This window comes from Asterias amurensis, chromosome 4, assembly GCF_032118995.1.
Source record: "Asterias amurensis chromosome 4, ASM3211899v1".
NCBI classification, from domain to species: domain Eukaryota; kingdom Metazoa; phylum Echinodermata; class Asteroidea; order Forcipulatida; family Asteriidae; genus Asterias; species Asterias amurensis.
This window is the reverse complement of record NC_092651.1, coordinates 25623963-25642584: the sequence shown is the minus strand read 5'-3', so window position 1 is coordinate 25642584 and position 18622 is coordinate 25623963. Positions and strand designations below refer to the sequence as shown.

Here is an 18622-nt window from a genome sequence, read left to right as displayed (position 1 = left end):
TTATGATGTATGTATGTACTTTGATTTGTTGAAATAACCTTTGGTGGAAAAAATGCGTCTAGGGAGATTGGTACCACTTTCACTTTTTTTAAACTTCTTTTAACAAATAAAACAACTCGTCATCAAAGATATGTCAGCAATATTGTATGGTTTTATAATCCTCGTTATAATCAAATTTCAACATTACAGAAATAAAAGTTAAAATGGCTGCAACCACAACTTTGAAGAGGGATTGTTTCTTTGCATCATTTTAACCTTTTGTACAACGTATTTCCAACTGCAAATTAACAATGTTTTTTATAAACCACAATGGAATAATACGGTATTTGCCTATCATTAAAGAAATAAAGATTGTGCGAATAGACGCACCAAATGCAATAATAGCTTCCTCTGATTTATTTTCAACTTTGTGTGTTTCATTCACATTCTAGAGTTTTTGAGGCAAAAGTTATTGTTAACGGTGGAGGAAGGGAGACAGTTTGTTACATCAAAGTTTTTAATGAAATTTTTCGATGCAAATTGTCAACCAATGGATCTCCATGTTCAGTGTACTTTTGTTTGTTTTATACAGCACTCATTAAGTTGACTGATATTTGGAAGGGCAAAGGAACTCCGCATAAATGTAACATGGAGGCAGGAAATATTGTATTTTCCTTCATCCATGGTTGTGATAAAGATCTTGATCAAAATTATTGAAGAACATGTTGCTGCGTTTATGCGCATGTATGTTTGTGTTTATTATTAGATTTTGGTTCCTTTTTCATTGGAAAATGCAACTTCTGTTATGACAAACAAGAGAAGAAAGCCTAAAACCATTCGAACCGCAAAAGGCCTGTAATTTTAACGCTTTTCTGCATTTGAAGACAACTTGATACTCAAAGATTCAAAATATTTATTGTCATGGTAACAGCATGAAATTTGTTTTCCCTGTGTTGGGCCTATAAGGAGATTCTAATACAAGTAGAGGCATAAAAACAATAGACAACAAGAATATATTTATAAAATTAAACTAATAGAAAGGGGGATAATACAGATCATAAAATATACAATAATCAACAAATTTTAAAAATGCACCACGTTTACCTCGACCAACTATTGTTAGAAAGGTTAATATTGCGCTAGGTAGAAAACGAGTTCTTAAAACTGTTGGTCTTGAGACATAGTTGTCGGACCCTGCCTGAGTGGTTCTGAAAAAATTGATGGTTAAAACGTATTAAACTGATATTAATTTTGGTTTTTACCCATACACCGATGTGTGTTAGCACTGTATACTCAGTACTTTCCCGAGTCCTGTGAAAAAATATCACAGGCATGTTACTCGGGTGGGATTCGAACCCACGACCCTTGCAATTCTAGAGCAGTGTCTTACCAACTAGACTACCGAGGTTGCCCGGCAGCTAGAGGCAGTTCGAACCCTATGTTTTGGCAGCGGGTATTAAACTGAGTCATAATGTAATCTTCCATGATTTCTTGCATGCTCTTATAGTGTCTGCTGTAATAATCCTGCTGGCCTTTTTGGGGATGCGCTGGAGTTTCTTACAATTTGCCTGGGAAAGTGAATTATACCAACAAATACAACATAAACTTAAGATAAATTGAAGATATTCAACATACACGATACATTCCTTACTGTCGAGATTATTATGGATCGGTAAGAATGTCAATGTCACGGTAAATAGTTGCGTGGTTTCAATGAAATTGCTTCATTGACAACTTTTCAAAAGTTTCCACTAGTCACAAACTTTCAAACCAATATTGATACAAACTCAATTTATTTATTGATTTAAGTTAGCCAGTAAAGTAAAGTTTAATTCATGCCGTGTCATTTTTAATTTGTATACATTTACCTAAGACGACTCTTCTAACTGAAAAGCGCATCGAGTTGAAAATGCTTTTAAAACATTATCCAGTGTGGTGATTTAAAAGTTGAGTTGATTTATATTATCAAAAACAGGTAAGCCCTATCTATTTCCTTTCATCTATTACACCGAAGCCCTGCTTAAAGTCGCAATTGAGGTATTGCTTGACATGACAACACTTTGCTAGAGGTTAAACACTGTACAAACGGTTTTTAATTATCAGGAAAGAAAGAAACTGTAATTCAAAGTAACAATAATTACTACCAAAGCCTACATCTTATAAACATTCAAGTAAAAGTCACAATAATGACTTACATTTCATTTGAACTATAGCCCCCCTAATACAACTATCATGACTTGTTATCTATCATAGCAGTTTTTTCGTAAATGAGATATACCGGTTCGTAATAATTATTACGATTAATGCTTACTCGGTAGTGATATTCCTGGTAATTATTATAACTTTGTGTTCCTGTATTCTCCTGTCTTTTCAAAGCCCCTACGTAATTAATTGTCAGTGCGAAAAAGTATTGGTATATTTTGAAATTGCTCGCGCCCGAACACTAAAACAAATTATTTAAATCTAAAAAGAACACAATTAGAAGGGCGTGGCCGGAACGGACCAAATATTAATAAATGACTTTGTGTCTCGGTTTCTGTTCTCAGTATTTGGGCTTATTATTGTTGCTTTCTTTTGAAAAGAAAAAGGTTTTTAAAAAGGGGGAGTTTATATAATTGTTTATGCTTGTTCGTGTTCTGTTTTAGCTCAATTATCTTTGATGGAATATATTTTTACAATAGCCAAGAGGTGACGAGAGACGAATAAGCCCCATTAGTTGTCAGGGTGCCACTATAGGCCAAAAGTCATGCGCAAAACAGGGTTATCATTCCATGCCCTCAAATTCTGTTTAATAATATTGTTTAGGGGTCATGCAATTAATTGTGTCGCTAGGGGCCTATAACAATTTATCACAACCTGGGTGCTATATGTGCTTCAGCTTTTGAGGAGACGTGATAAATGTAGGCTTTGAGGTTGGTCCTATTTGGCTTGGGAAGTGAAAAAGTGATCATACTTGCAGCGGTTTAGGAAAAAACACATTATTTGTCTGTGTTTTTTTTCCGGGGTATTACCTAATTAGCAAAAATTCCGAAAAGCTGACCTGCCAACAATTGAAAAGAAATCAGACGTTTTGTTAGTTGTACGAAAATATATTTGATTGGTTTTCAAGAGGTTCAGATACTTAAAATAGTTTTTAAAATAACTTTTAAATATTAATTAGCACAAGCATTGGTTGCGGCTATGAATCTATGAGCTACTTTTAGAGCTTTTTGGCGCCCTCCCGTGTTAACAAACTGAGATGCAAAACATTGGGTTGAACTTCCGCCTAAATGCATATTCATGAATATGCAAATCACACTGTTTATTTGGGAAATAAAGCGAACACAGGGTAAGAAAACCTCCATTCATGATCCAACCAGTAGACAGTTTACCCAAAGCAGTTACGTTACAAAATATGACGGGGTTGAACTTGAGATGGTTTAATACAGAAAATAGTATTGGCTCAAAAATAAACACAACATTACGACTGCAAGAGACTAATCACAACTTGCGCATGCGTATTTTAATCACAACCATCCGTGGTTTAGCTTCATACGTCGTGTTGGTTATATGCCTCCGTTTTTGTGTGTGTTTTTTGGGTTGGCCGAATTGCGCAGACTATTACATAATCGATAGAAAGTTTCAGTGACGTCATAAACAAGTTCGAGTTTTAAACAAGAGCTTAATAAAAGAGAAGTGTTACATGACCTTTAGGAATACCGTTTTCACACATAGGGGGCAACAAGGCAACTTTTAAAACAACATGGGCAGTAGAATGCAATCGCAGTTGTATTTACCATAGGCCATTCAAAGGGAGTTTACCATGAAACGTCCTCCGGTGAGACCTGGGATACCCAGCACTGGGCTAAATTGACGCCCGTGGTTTTAGGCACTCAAATGGGGCCAACTTCAAATAGAGCTGCTTAAAATTGAAAAAAAATTGTTAAGCACGAAAATAGCTTGCTTATTTTTTTACACATGTTACTGGCCAAAATTTCATGCCACTGGTATTGAGCTATTGTTTACTTACAATGACAATTGAGTGGAGTCTTTGCTGCTATTCTGACTTTGCTAAGCATGAAACTGGGCCCAGGCCACTTGGACCCTGTCGGTATGGGGTGTGTGTGCGGGGGGGGGGGGGGGTTAGGGGGATCAATACAAACCTCTCACTGTCCGAAATAAACTCATTAATAAGTCATGGTTGTGGCGCTTGGTACAGGTCTCATTACTTATATTTCATGTATTCATCATTGTTAAATTCATTTATTCCACATTTAGTTCATGTTCCTTCAACAATTCAGTATGACAGTTACTGGCCAATTTTAGTTATTCAAGCTAATTTATAAGATTTCTGAAATGATGTTATTATGTTGAGGTGATGAGCTTGGGTAGAAAGTCTGAAGTATCGATTGTGCTCATCTTATATCGACTGCAACTTCGTCGATCGATCAATCTGTTAGCCTGGTAATGCTGTGGTCAGTTTTCTTAGACACTGTGAATTTTTCTTTTCTTTGAACACCAAAGCTTTTACCAGGCTAACTAGGGTTCGGTGGTGAGATTCGATCGATTTATAGAACTCTATTTTAACTTAAACTATCTTCATGTTACGCACAACACACTTGGTTCGGCAGCCCGACGAGGGTGACGATTTACTAAGGTGACGTAGAATTGTTCCTCAAAACAAAACGACAATAATTTTTGGCAGAATAAGACAGAAAACCTTTTTGGATGAATTGTACAAAGCTAGTTGTGTCCTAGTCGACAACACTGACTTCACTTTCATCACTAGCAACAGATGTAACATTGTAGGCTTTGCTCGAAGGAGTGTCTTTTTTCTTTTTTTAAAGTGACTCCTGCATCTTGGAAAGTCTGCCGTACATGAAGAGAAAACTTCACACGAAAGACTTTGATAATCACATCATGACCATGGAAAGCGCTTCTTATCTTTTCCTTCTCCTCTTTGTGTCGATGCAATCTCCTCACCCTGCCGAAGGAGGTACAACAATAACCCGGGGTATATCGCAAGAGTACGGGTTCATGGAGACGGCCCGCTTCGAAGACTGCGGAGTCGGAGGCCTTGGTGCCTTCCTCAACACCTCGGCGTATAACCGAGCAGAATGTGGGATAAGATGCCTCATGGAAGACGATTGTCTGTCTTTTGAGTACGACATGGATAACAAAACTTGTAGCTTCTTTGATTATGGTGCACTGCCGTTTCTCCGACCGAAGTTTGGATTTGTGTTTGCTGATAGTGTCGATCCAAAAGTTGTGAGTAGGCCCTACTTTTTCTTTAATTTATCAAAAATGTTTTCACAGAGTACCGACTGAAAAATCTTCCTATAGCTGTTAGACGTACATGTTTCTGATTGATTTGTATCTCATCCAAGTCATGGTGAATTACATCACATAATATATCAGTAAGCATAGGTCTAATTAAGACGTGTGCTGTATGTCGTAGACGTCATAGTGTATGAGATAATATGTAAACTCATAATTATGAGTTGTACCAAGTCATTATTACGAGATATGCAGGCCTAAGTAATGATTTTCATTCCCCCTCGCCCCCTGGATGCTGCGACTTTAAATAAGGGCAGTGGCGGTTATGGTCCTATATAGGGGTAGTAGACCTTATAGGGTCATGTCACACGATGTAATTTACAGGAAACCAGTTTCAGGCAATATCCAAGAAGAAAAGAGATTCCCATTTGAATGTTCGGTTTCTTGGGAATCGTAAGACATTGTTTGAAAAACTATTCACGAATTACCAAAGTGGTCTTGTAACATTCACACTGTTGCCTCCAAGTCGCCTACAAAAGTTGCCTCGTGTGTCAAGGTCCTAACGCCCAATTTACAGTCTATTGACAAACTACTGGTAACCCTGTTAAAACAAATTAGATGGGAAGGACTGGCCGTCCATTTTGTCCAAGAAAGCAGCTCAGAAATGATTTTCTTCGTTTCAACACAGGGAGAGCAACACCCATGTGATGACGATCCCTGCCTCTCTGGAAACATCTGCACGGAGGAATGCTACCCGAATGGGTTCAGGTGCCAGTGTCCGGACGGGCTGCAGGGAGATACATGTAATGGTATGTTTCCCCTGTAGTATTTAAATTGTTTATTGTCTCCAGTCTTCTTTACTTCGGTTTAAAAAAAAACACACACACATAAAATGCATTTTGACCGTCACCTTTTAGCTTTTGCCTTTTTCGGCAAACAGTGTTTCTCCTTTACACAACGGATAACTTTGTTTTCGGTAACAATGAGTGAAAAGTGGCGGATGTGATTAAGCTTAGCATATACCGCTGCATGCTCTCTGAGCACATACAAGAAGCTAGATTATTTTCCGAAATTACGGTTGAGACTTTTTTGTCAAATATTAGTCACATAAAAACAAAGCTACCAGTGCAGCAAAGAACTCTAGCTTTTTTCCCCGAAATTATGCTTAACTTTTTTCTTGAATTTTAATTGTGTTTTTGTTTGATCTGGTCGATGTTTTTAAGTGTGATACATTTTCTGAATGTTAAAAAAAAAATGTTGCCTTAGTTGCCGTAGTTGCCTTCAAACTTTGAGTTAATTGAACCAAATCTCAATTTGACAATCTCAGAAATTTATTTAGCATTCAATATTTATAATTTCCTAGCCTTGCATGCCTTGCCATGTTTATTATCCATTGTCATTTTAGTAGGAGTTGAAACTATGGATTACGATACGATTTAAATGTTTTGATTGCCACGTGGTTTTTAGTTTTCTCAGCTTTGTTTTAAAGGCAGTGGACACTATTTGTAATTACTCAAAATAATTATAACATAAAAATGTACTTGCTAACGAGACCTCAGATTTAGAATGTGTGAAGTGTGATTTTTCTTTCATTGTTATCTCGCAACGTCGATGACCGATTAAGCTCAAATTTTCACAGGTTTGTTATTTATGCATATGTTGAGATACACAAAGTGAGAAGACTGACCTTTGATAATTACCAATAGTGTCCAGTGTCTTTAAGTAATAATTGTAATGTTTATTGTTTCATAAAAATATCAAATACATAAATAAATAATTGTATTTGCGAAGATATAAAATTTAGAAAGAAATATCAACCACTAAGATATACCTTTACAGAGCTATCACCAGTGGACGGAGGTTTCTCAAGATGGGGCAATTGGTCCGAGTGTCGCACCCCAGTCTGCAAGTCAATAAGTTATCGAAACTGTAGCAACCCCTGGCAGGTTCTACCCGGCATGGATTGCGTGGGACCAAACACAAATGTAACAGACTGTGACAGCGAAGAAGAATGTAATGGTAGGTAGAGGAGCAATTGACATTAACTTTAATTTATGTGAGATAAAATTCGCCTCTGTTGTCTAGGTCAATCTGTGGTTTGACCTAGACAAAATTTCAACCGAAATGATTTTTATGCATCTGCTCTTGAAACCCTCCAAAAACAACTTGTCCAAAAAGTTGTTTTAAAAGAAAATAGGGGAAATACTTATTTTTCTCTACTTTTTGTTTGATAGGTTGTTTAGGAGGGTTTCAAGAGATTGTTGCCATATAAATAAATTTCTTGTGCCTTTTTTTTGCATAGATTGACTAGACTATTGTCCCCTTTCAGTTGAGTGTATGAGTAATTGAGTCGAGTAACAACCAAAAACAGTTAATTATCAGGGTTTCCCCAAAAGAGGAAGGTGTTTTTTTATTTTTTTTTATATATATTTTTTTGTTTCTTCAAAGGTGGCCTCAAATCATTTTAATTCCAGTTTAAAGTCACCACTTACTTTATGTAAGCAGTTACAAGTTCTTAAAATATGAGTAAGTTTAATGAGAAACACACGACAAGTTAAAAAAAAAAAAAAAAAAAAAAAAAAATGATTCAGCCTTTAAAAGGATGAGGGAGGAGATGATTAACTGGTATTTGTTTTGTATTTGACCATTAAAATGGTATTCTTTGTATAACAAGTTTCAAAAAAGAATAGGTACGCCTATAGGCATACAATAATCGTTATTAAATTTGAGTCAGAAAGTTTACTGATAAAACCTACCTGGTCCATAGAGTTACTAGAACATTTTTCCTGTGAAATATTTCCCTCTGAAATTAATTGATAAAACTTTATGGGATAAACTGTATCTGGAAATCTATCAAATTAGTTTGTAGGCCTTCAGCTGATTTCAGTTGTTTACAACCAAAATTAAAGACAATGGGTTTACATGCTGAAATTTGTGATTGGTTTCCACTCAATTTTCACAGGTTTTCATGTGTTTCCACTAAATTTTCCACTAAATGTTCACAGGTTTGTTATTATTTCATGTGTTTCCACTAATTTTTCACAGGTTTGTTATTTCATGCGTGTTATGTGTTATCATTCAACACATGAACACAATGTCTTCATTTTTTTGTCAGTTCTGGTGGCGCAGCTCATGTGGCGACACAGCTCGCATTTGCGTCTCTGTTTAGTTTAAATGATTTTACAATTTACGGACATTAATATCAACATGGCTTTTTAGTGGTTTTTCTTGTAATTGTATATAGCCATTGTCTGTTTTTTAATGTTTTTAATGTGTCCATGTTTTTACTGTATACAAGTATTTGAAGTACCCTTTTGGGGATCTAACAAAGATAATGGTATTGTATTATTGTACCAATCCCAAATAGGTGTGACCCAAAGATTAATAGATAAAGAACATTAATTAATTCATTAACAAGAAAAAGATACCTAGACAGAAATAAATAATTTCCCTTTAAATTAATTGTTTCTCTTTCATTTCAGTCTACCCTTATGCTGGTTGCTATGACCAGAGTCAACTGGAGTCAAACTATGACGTTTCCCTGGTAGGCACCAGCAGTGATATGACCATTCCGTCATGCATGGATATCTGCTCAATGACTGGCTTCAAATTAGCAGGTAAGATTTTTTGAAAGTAAAGCAACAAAATGACTTTCAATAATCAATAATACTTAGTTTTGTTCATACTCTCTGAATGTAAAAGAGTGAAAATTTCACTCTCTTGTCCGAGTGGTGTAAGTTTCACTCTTTTGAAAGTGAAAGTCAATCAGTGCCACTCTTTTTGAGTGAAAACTGAACTAACTTCACTCTAAATTGAGTTGAAAGTACCCGTCTTTCACTCTTAAAAGACTTGTCCACCATATGGCTCTTTGCAAGAGTGGTATGGCGGACAAAACGAGTGGTTTTTCATTCTTTTACATTTAGAGAGTAAAACATTCAAGGAAGTATAAAAGATTGTGTACATATTTTAAAATTAAACACAAACAGATAAACACACAAGGCAAAAAAAAAAAAACAAGCTAAAACAGGGAAAAAATGACCACAAAGCCAGGTGACATCAGACTCGAATGACTAAATAGATATTATGTGGGCTGAAATACTGGAATTTTAAAGACTTAGATAGACTGACATTATTAATATTTTTATATTACTACTCATCTTACGATTTGGAAAGTTTGGTGTTAGACTCGTCAAAATATTTTTTAGTTTTCCACTTTTCTTAACACCATGCATGTTTTTGTGTTTTGTTTGTTTGTTTGTTTGTTTGTTTGTTTGTTTGTTTTTTGGCCATTAGTATGGTTCTGCTCATGTCTTATTCTTTTCTTGAAGTGCTGTCCTGTTTTCTACATTTACCCGCCATACTTATTTCGCCTTAAATCATGTGCTTAAATCTTCCTTACACAAATTTGTTCAACTGCCATTCAGGATATTAATGTGAGCTAAATGTCACATTGAATTGAATTGAAGTTATTAAAAATAACTCAAATAATTTGTAAAGTAGATTGTTTTGTCCACATGTCTACTCTACTCTGACTATAGTTTAATTGCCTATAAAAGTCTTCGCTTTAATAAATTTTTCTCTTTCAAAATTCCTTTGCAGCTTTGAGTGGTAGCGACTGTTACTGTATTCGTGACATGCAGGCAACAGACTTATCTGACGAGTCGCAGTGCTCAACAAACTGCCCTGGAGATTCTAGCGAGACTTGTGGAGGGCAGTCCTACGCCTCGGTGTACTGGACTGGTATGTAGCTGGGCTCAATTTCATTTGGATTATTAGCGGCCAATTTTGTACTTATTTTGTGATATTTGTGCAGATCCTTCGGCAGGCCACCTTAACACAGGGCCATGCAGGGGAGGCTCTATTGCCACATAACAGGAGAGGATACAATCTTTTGTAAGCATATACTTGATTCGACCCTCATACTGAGATTGTCAATTAAAATTGTAACTGCCTTATTATAAACTATGGAAATTAAACATGGAAGACACTACGAAAAACCTTCTTTTTACAAGGAAATCTCACAATTTGTCTTCTTTTTGTCAGGCACCCCTAACAAAGATATTTTACAAAATAGGTTCACATACCAGTCAAGTAAATTTGTCTTTGTTTTCAAATCTATTTTGTTAGGCTCCTCTTCAGATGGTACATCCTACAGAGGTTGTTTCTCTGGATCAATCCAAAATGGCAACGAGATCCGTAGCTACACTCCGTCCGTTGCCACCCCGCAAGTCCCCACTACCACCCAGTCAACCAGTGGTGACAGCAATGCAACCACCCAGGCGCCCCCGTCTACCACCCCTGCCTATCCCGGAGTGACGGTGAGAGAATGCCTCGAGGAGTGTCGCGACTCTGGGTATCAGTTTATCGCCTTATTCAACGCATCGACCTGTGTGTGCCATAATTCCTTGGTTGGACTGACGTACGAGACTACGTCGCAGTGCAATATGGCATGCCCTGGAGGGGATGATATGGGGAAATACTGTGGGGGCAGTAATACATACTCCATCTTTCAGATGGATAGTACAGGTGAGTATGAGAAAGGGTTACATACCTATGTTCTGAAATCACTAGTGTATTTTCCTATCTTAACTCCACCCTTACCCTAACCTTTTCTATTGAGTTGAAACCAACGGTTCTTTTCAGAACCACCCCAACTCATTAGAGATAGTCATTACATGGAGTCACCACAAACCTTCTATATCTTTTCTACCTCCATGCCCAAACCCTAGCCCTATTCCTTACCCTAAAATTAGTATGAGTAGCCCTAACCCTATTTCCTAATCCTAACCCTAACCCTATCCCTTAATCTAACAGTAGCCCTAACCAGATTTCATAATCCTAACCCTAATTCCACCCTTACCCTAACGTTTTGGGCAGCTATATTAATGTTTGAACCAACAAGATGAAAAACTGAAATCTAAAGAGAAAAACAAAACACGGGTTAGCATTTATTAGGATTTGAAACTTTAAAAGGCCATTACAGTAAGTTTGCGGTAACACTATAGAATGTCTCAATGAGTTGTGATCGGTTGAGAACTAACTCAGTTTTTAACAGAGATATGTCTTTTTAGAAAAACTCATAGATCGAGATTATTACATGATGTTACCGCGATTCATAACGCCCACCGCGTAAATCACAGGTTTTTTTGGAACAGCTACTTTGTCAGAGCATAGATCAGTCACCAGTAAACCTTCCAAGCTTCCAGCTGACTTCGTCCCTCTCAAATGATCCTCAAAATCACTTCATTCAAGTTTACTCTTATTCAAACAGACACAGAGTTTTGGTCCGAGTGGTTTAACTTTGACTCCCCATGGGTTGACGGCAATGACATCGAGACGACCCAAGAAGTTGCCGACACCATGCCTTGGATCTGTGCAAACCCTCTGGACATCCAATGTCAGTCGCAGGACACACCCTTCGACGAAACTGGAGATCAGTTCCATGTGGAATGTACACTTGAGGGAGGAATCAACTGCACACAGAGCTTGCAGGTTTGTTAAGAAACTGGACACTACTCAAAATAACTGTTAGCATAAAAACGAGTAATGGAGGGCTGTTGATAGTATAAAACGGCTCCCTCACTCAAATAATAAATGACTTCAGCTGAAGCCTTTTTATTATGCATCTGAAAGCACACAAAGTAATGCAACAAGGGTTTTTTCCCCTACAACATCTTAAACTGAAACTTCTTTCCTTGTCTTCTTTCCATGGGGTCATGGCTAGTACAGTGATTAAGTTCACTTTTCAGAGAATCTCTGAAGGTTTGCAGTAGCATTGTTGAAATACTTTTTTTTAAATGGCAGATACGACATTTGGGGAAACAAGTGAACATTTCGACATGGAAGCTTAATGTGTCGTCAGAAGAAAACCATTTTGAGTTTTTAAATTTGAATTCATTGTTGAACTAAGACACTGAGTTATTCTTTTTGTTTTGTATTTTCTAAAAGGTTTACTATGTGAACGTAACTTTCACCGTTCCTGACTGGCGGTTTGTTCAAATAGAAGAAGACTACAACGTCACCGAGCTTGCCTGTGAGTGGGTCAATGCCTCAAGCAATGCCACGTCAATAAATGGAACCATGTTGAACCAGACAATGGCCAATCAGACGATGACAAACGCGATGGGTAATTCAACAACGCTCGGAATTAACGAAACAGTGGGTAATTCAACAATGGTCGGAATTAACGGAACAGTGGGTAATTCAACAACAGGCGGAGTAAACGGAACAAGGGATAATTCGACCATTGGAAACACGACCGTGGTGGATGAAAACAATGGTCTGGATACTGGGTACCTAATGTGTAACAATGAGACGCTGAGCCTCGTTAGGAATATCACCGTTAACGAGACGTACGCACGGCTGACATGGAGGATGGATAAAGTCGCACCGCAGTGTAACGATTACAAATTCCGTTTGAAATGCAGAAATGGTAAGAGATTGATCAAATAAAACAAAAAAACAGGCCCTGTCAAACAGGCCCTGATAATGAGAACGAAAACAAGAACGATAAAAATGCACGCCCTCAATTGGTTGAATTGCTCCACACAGAATACGCCCACGACTATTCAACTATTCAACTATTTTTATCATTCTCATTATTGTTCTCGTTATCAGGGCCTTTGTGACCGAGCTTTAAAAGCCACTCCTGGTGTTACTTATAAATAAAAACACAGACTTGTAAAGTGCACTTTCTAAAAAACAACCCATTACAGACAAGAATAGCTAAAGGGAGCTGAAGGTAGGAACTGACTACTTTGCAATTGTCCAAAGGCTAGAGAAACAAACTTAAGCATCAACAGCAAACACGGAAAAAAGAAAGTTTTACCATGTGTAACCGAGTTAGTAAGCTACTCAGGCTGTGACACGTGTGATGACTAATGGTAGTCAGAAGTTCCAGTTAATTAATTTAACAAAAACAAAAAGCATTATACATACTGTACATAAACCAAAATAACAGTACTTAAGGTACGGAGAATATTTTGTTTTTATACAATAAAGAGATCCATTGCATAGTTTAGACTAGGTGTTGTCCTCATACAACACTATCAGATAAACTCAATTTGATTTAAAAACAACTTCACAGAACCAGCTAAAATGATCGGATGCTTTTCCGAGGGCGACGTCAATGACACCATTACTACCAGCATCGGTCTGGACATCGGGAACTGCACCACGTACTGTTCCAACCTCGGTTACCAGCTGGTGGGTATGTCTAAGAGTTCCGGAGAGTGTGCTTGCGGTTCGTCCATGAAGAATAACAAGGTTCTGGCAGGACAATGCGTCAATACCTGCGGCACTGAGGGATATCCGTGCGGTGGTTTTGGAACGCAGTCTGTGTACTATGCTGGTGGTAAGTTTCAAAGTTTCACTGTTTACCCCTAGCAATGGACACTATTGGTAATTGTCAAAGATTAGTCCTCACAGTTGGTGTATCTCAACATATGCATAAAATATCAAACCCGTGAAAATTTGAGCTCAATCGGTCGTTGAAGTTGCGAGATAATAATGAAAGAAAAAAACACCCGTCACACGAGGTTGTGTGCTTTCTGATGCTTGATTTCGAGACCTCAAATTCTTAACTTGAGGTCTTGAAATCAAATTCGTGGAAAATGACTTCTTTCTCGAAAACTACATCACTTCAGAGGGAGCTGTTTCTCACAATGTTTTATTCTATCAACCTCTCCCCATTACTTGTAATCAAGAAAGGTTTTATGATGATAATTATTTTGAGTAATAACCAATACTGTCCACTGCCTTTAACACTTTCGATCTTGGCTGTGCTCTGTGGTCATTATGGGTTGATGTGGCTGGCTGCAAAAGGCGCCCTTGCACGCCTGCTTCTCGAACATGTTGCAGCCGCGTCCTTCATAATTCAGCTCATAGCTCTTAGGGTGATTACTGTGGTATACAGTGCACTGTACACTCGATACTTTCCCAAGTTCTATGAAAAAAACATCTTTGCCAATCTAGAGCAGTGTCTAACCAACTAAACCACCGAGATTGCCCAGTAGCTAGAGGCAGTGCGAATCCTATATTTAAGCAGCACATACCACAACAATTTAATGGGGTGATAAACAGTTGAATATTATTTTTTAATTAATTACTATTTTAACTTCATTTATGACAGACTGCAATCTAGCATTTGGAATCACCAAGAGTCAGATGTCTGGTACCCCGATGCACAACAATGATGCCACTGATGATTATGACCTCTGGTTTGATGCTCTGGATCAGAACCCGACCATTGAGCTGACAAATTTCACCAACATTGACGTAGGCATCCCTTTTGAGATGGAGATCAATCTGGGAAGCAAGCGCTCTTTCAACAGGGTTGGTGTTTTAAACACAAACTTCAATAATCCACTCTTTTAGTATGAACAGGGCCAACTTTCATAGAGCTGCTTAAGCAATAATTTTTGCTTAAGCAAAAAATTCATTGCTTAGTAAAATCAGATTACCAGCCAAGACTCCACTCAATTGTTATGCTAAGTAAACAGCAGCTGAATACTAGTCATAAGCAATGTATACGGCATAACATTTTTGCCAGTAACATGTGTAAAATAAGCGAGCTATTTTCATGCTTAAGCAAATTTTTTGCTTAAGCAGCTCTATGAAATTGGCCCCAGGGCCAAATATCAGAGCTTTGCTAAGCACAACAATTTGCTTAGCATGAACTTTCTTCCCTGATAAAAACAGGATTACCAACTAAATTTCCATCTGTTGCATATTGCTTTTTAATGGTATTCAGCTGTTGTTTGCTTTCCTGGAAATCACGTGGCAATTTGGTTGGTAATCCTGTTTGTATCAAGGAAGAAATTTCATGCTAAGCAAATTTTTGTACTTAGCAACTATGTGAGATTGGGCCCTGGAAATTTTGATTATAAAACAAATACAATGTACATACAATGAATGGTTGCTTTGTGGAAATTTTGATTATAAAACAAATACAATGTACATACAATGAATGGTTGCTTTGTGTCCAACAAATTCAACACCATTTTTAAATATTTATGAAACATTGCTACAAACTGTGGCTATCTGTTTTTGTTTTGCATTTATGTTTACCAGCCTTGGTTGGTAACAAATTTAGGGTGTGACATTACAATTGGAAAAAGAATATAAGTTGATTTTACCCATGAACGAATGTGTGTAAAGCATGCACGCTATGCCATTCCTGTGAAAATAAATCATTCACTTTCTATCATGGTTTTGTTTTCAGTCCTTACAGACACTGGACACCTTAGGTATTTGTCTTCTCACTTGGCATGCTTGGTGTATCTCAACATATGCCCAAAATAACAAACTTGTGAAAGTTTGAACTCAATTGGTCGTCGAAGTTACGAGATAATAATGGAAGAAAAAACACCCTTGTCCTAACAAGTTGTGTGCTTTCAGATGCTTGATTTTGGGACCTCCAAATCTAATTCTGAGGTCTCAAAATCAAATTAAAATATTTTAGAGGAAAGTTAATTCTTTCTCTTACAATTACCCTTTTCACACAAAGTTAATTGCTTTTAGATGATTGATTTGGGGACCTCCAAATCTAATTATGAGGTCTCAACATCAAATTTAAATATTTTAGTGGAACATTACTTCTTTCTTGAAAACTAAATTACTTCAAAAGGAGCCGTTTCTCACAATGATTTAAGCCATCAACAGCTCTCCATTGCTTGTTACTAAGTAAGGTTTTATGCTAAAAATTATTTTGAGTCATAACCAATAGTGTCCAGTGCCTTTAAACCCATCATTGGATTCAAAAGTTTAGAAAGGGCCATATATTAACCATGATTTATGAACATTTTACAAAATGTGATTTCTCTTTAGATGGAGACTAAAGGAATGTACATCAGTGGGATCAGCCAACACACTGGCGTCACTAAATTCAGAATCGGCTACAAATTGGACCTGGATCAAGACATCCAACTTGTGACAGAGAGAGGCTTATTGGAGGCTAAGGTATGGGTTAGTCTGAGACGCCATCTTTGTTTTCTATCACTCGGATATGTGAATATGAGGTCAGGTCAATATTAATGGGTTAAGCATGTACAACGTAAAAAATGTGTACATGCTAAAATAACTTTTGTCTCACTGAGACAAAAATTATTGTCTGTGCATTGCTTTTCTCAAAAACTACATCACCTCGGCTAATAATATTTTAAAGGAAGCTTTCTACCATCATTATCTTTAAACCGTGTTGAAGTGCCATAAGCGACACTGAGGGACGGACCTGAGCACTATATAAGAAGCCACTATAATTATTATTATTATTATTATTATTATTATTAATGTAAATCTGTGGACATTTTGTTTTGTGTATTAAGCTAACAGCCATGGACATAGTCATTTACTTTGGACCCAGTGTGAATCATAGTCTTGATTTTAAGGCTGTGTGATCGCTTTGCTTAACATAACCCCAGCCATCCCGAATGAGACGCAACCCCAGCCGATTGAACGTAGCATACCATGCTCTCACCGTGCACTCATGCAATGTTAGCTACTTGAGCCCCCCCCCCAACACACAGCTGTGTTGCTACTCTGTGGACAATCCTTTGTTCTGTACACTTCTTCTTCAACACTGTATATAACAGTGTGGACACGAGTAAGTCCACATAGTGTTTCGGTCACTACATTATGTGGACCCCTGTTTTAGAGCTGCTTAGCACAAAAATTTGCTTAGCACACAAATTTCTTCCTTGATAAAAACAGGATTACCAACCAAATTTCCATTTGTTGCATATTGCTTGTTACATGTATTAAGCTGTTGTTTGCTTATCCTGAAAATCACGTGGAAATTTGGTTAGAAATCCTGTTTTTATCAGGCAAAAAATGCTAAGCAAATTTTTGTGCCTAGCAGCTCTATGAAATTGGGAAGTAGCGTTAAAAAAACACCACTTGTACCCACGAACAATTTGTGGCCACAGTCCTACATAGCATGCAAGCTCGTAAGGGCTTACAAGTATCACTCAAAATTGCGTGGTTTTCATTTTACTTTGCGAACTAACACAGTCGCCCATTTATGGGAGTCAAATTTTTGACCACCATAAATGGCCGACCGCGTTTGTTATTAAAGTAAAATGAAAACCATGCAATTTCAAGGCAAATGTGTGTGGATCATTGTATTCTACTTTTTAAAACATCTTTCTAAGCATATGCATTTTATAACAAACAGTTACAAACGCTTTTCAAAGACCAACTCGACCGATCCAAGGCAACGTGTTCCTTTAATGATCTTGTAAACCGTTGTTGTAATGTTTCATTGCTTTTTTCATTACAATTTTCATTACACTTAAATTACGAGGCTTGAATGTGTACACATTGAATTACCTTTCTAACTTTCCTCGAAAGAATAAGAAAGCCATTTGGCAATTAATTGAAAATTATAAAGTTATTTCATACTACTTATACGCATTGTTTTATCATTTTTTCCCCCAGGAATTTTCTGTGTCGTCCGTAACCAGCACGACGTCTCACTCGATGGGGGAAGTAATATATGCACAATATGTGTTTATCTTTGTGGACGACTATGATATGTTCCCGGGAATCAGACTGGATATGTATGGATGTATTGACGGGTAGAGGAATGGAAAGATTTCATACTAAGCGTAATTTCATAAAGCTGCTTACTGTAGCAAGAAAACATTAGTAAGGGAATGATCAATTAGTTCTGTGGTGAGTTTCCAGGTAGACTTGGTAGACGGGGAAATCCTTGCAATCTGATATTGGCCCAATTTCATAAAGCCTGTGAGCATCAGGCCTGGACATTTATCTGTGTTGAGAGGGCAAAGCCATTTTCATTTTGAAAAGGGCACTTCAATTGTAAAAATCTTAAAGTCTTGAAAAAGTCTATGGGAAACTTTTAAAGGGGCACCAAGGCCAAAACCAGGGCAACGGCCCCATGGCCTCCTTGACAATCTAGGCCTGGAGCATAAAAACTTGCCGATCACAGACAAGTTTTGCTTAACAGAAACAGGTTACCAGCCAAAATTCCACACAGTTAGTATTGTTGCAATTGGTGCCCCACTCATATTTTGGCTTAGCTTGCTAAAGCAGTATTTCTGCTTAACAGCTTAATGACATTGGTCCCTAGTGCTTTGCTACAAGTATCTGAACCAACTATAAAATCATGCTTGTTTTTCCTAAAGGTTTTATCACTTTTGTTTCCAACTGATTTCAGTTAGTTCTGGGGTCAGTTTCAGGTATATATTTAAACAAAATTTAATTAAAATTGCCAAAGTTGGTTAGTCCTCAAGTAGATTGACACTGATTGTATATAAAAAAATAGTGTGTTCAGTTTTAAAGTATTTTATTTAATGGTCTTCATTGATACTCACAAATAATAGATTTTTGTATATGAATTCATTTTTAAGAACATAGTTTTGGTTAT

General features: G+C 37.2%; 1 protein-coding gene across 1 annotated transcript; it reads left to right on the top strand.

Moving 5' to 3' along the window:
* Positions 1-4806: 4806 nt before the first annotated feature.
* LOC139936290 (uncharacterized) lies at positions 4807-18600 on the top strand. The gene is made up of 12 exons (XM_071931077.1): positions 4807-5226; positions 5924-6044; positions 7075-7254; positions 8718-8852; positions 9835-9975; positions 10363-10761; positions 11507-11727; positions 12184-12667; positions 13322-13588; positions 14366-14568; positions 16063-16194; positions 17671-18600. Exons 1-12 carry the CDS (start codon positions 4837-4839, stop codon positions 17812-17814), a joined length of 2817 nt encoding a protein of 938 aa, XP_071787178.1. The 5' UTR covers positions 4807-4836; the 3' UTR covers positions 17815-18600.
* The last annotated feature ends 22 nt before the right edge of the window (positions 18601-18622 follow it).

Excerpts from the sequence above, each read along its gene's own strand:
- LOC139936290 (XM_071931077.1), top strand. The coding sequence starts at position 4,837 with ATGAAGAGAAAACTTCACACGAAAGACTTTGATAATCACATCATGACC. Across the intron at positions 7,255-8,717 it reads CAGCGAAGAAGAATGTAATG|TCTACCCTTATGCTGGTTGC; the intron begins GTAGGTAGAGGA and ends CTTTCATTTCAG. Across the intron at positions 12,668-13,321 it reads CCGTTTGAAATGCAGAAATG|AACCAGCTAAAATGATCGGA; the intron begins GTAAGAGATTGA and ends ACAACTTCACAG.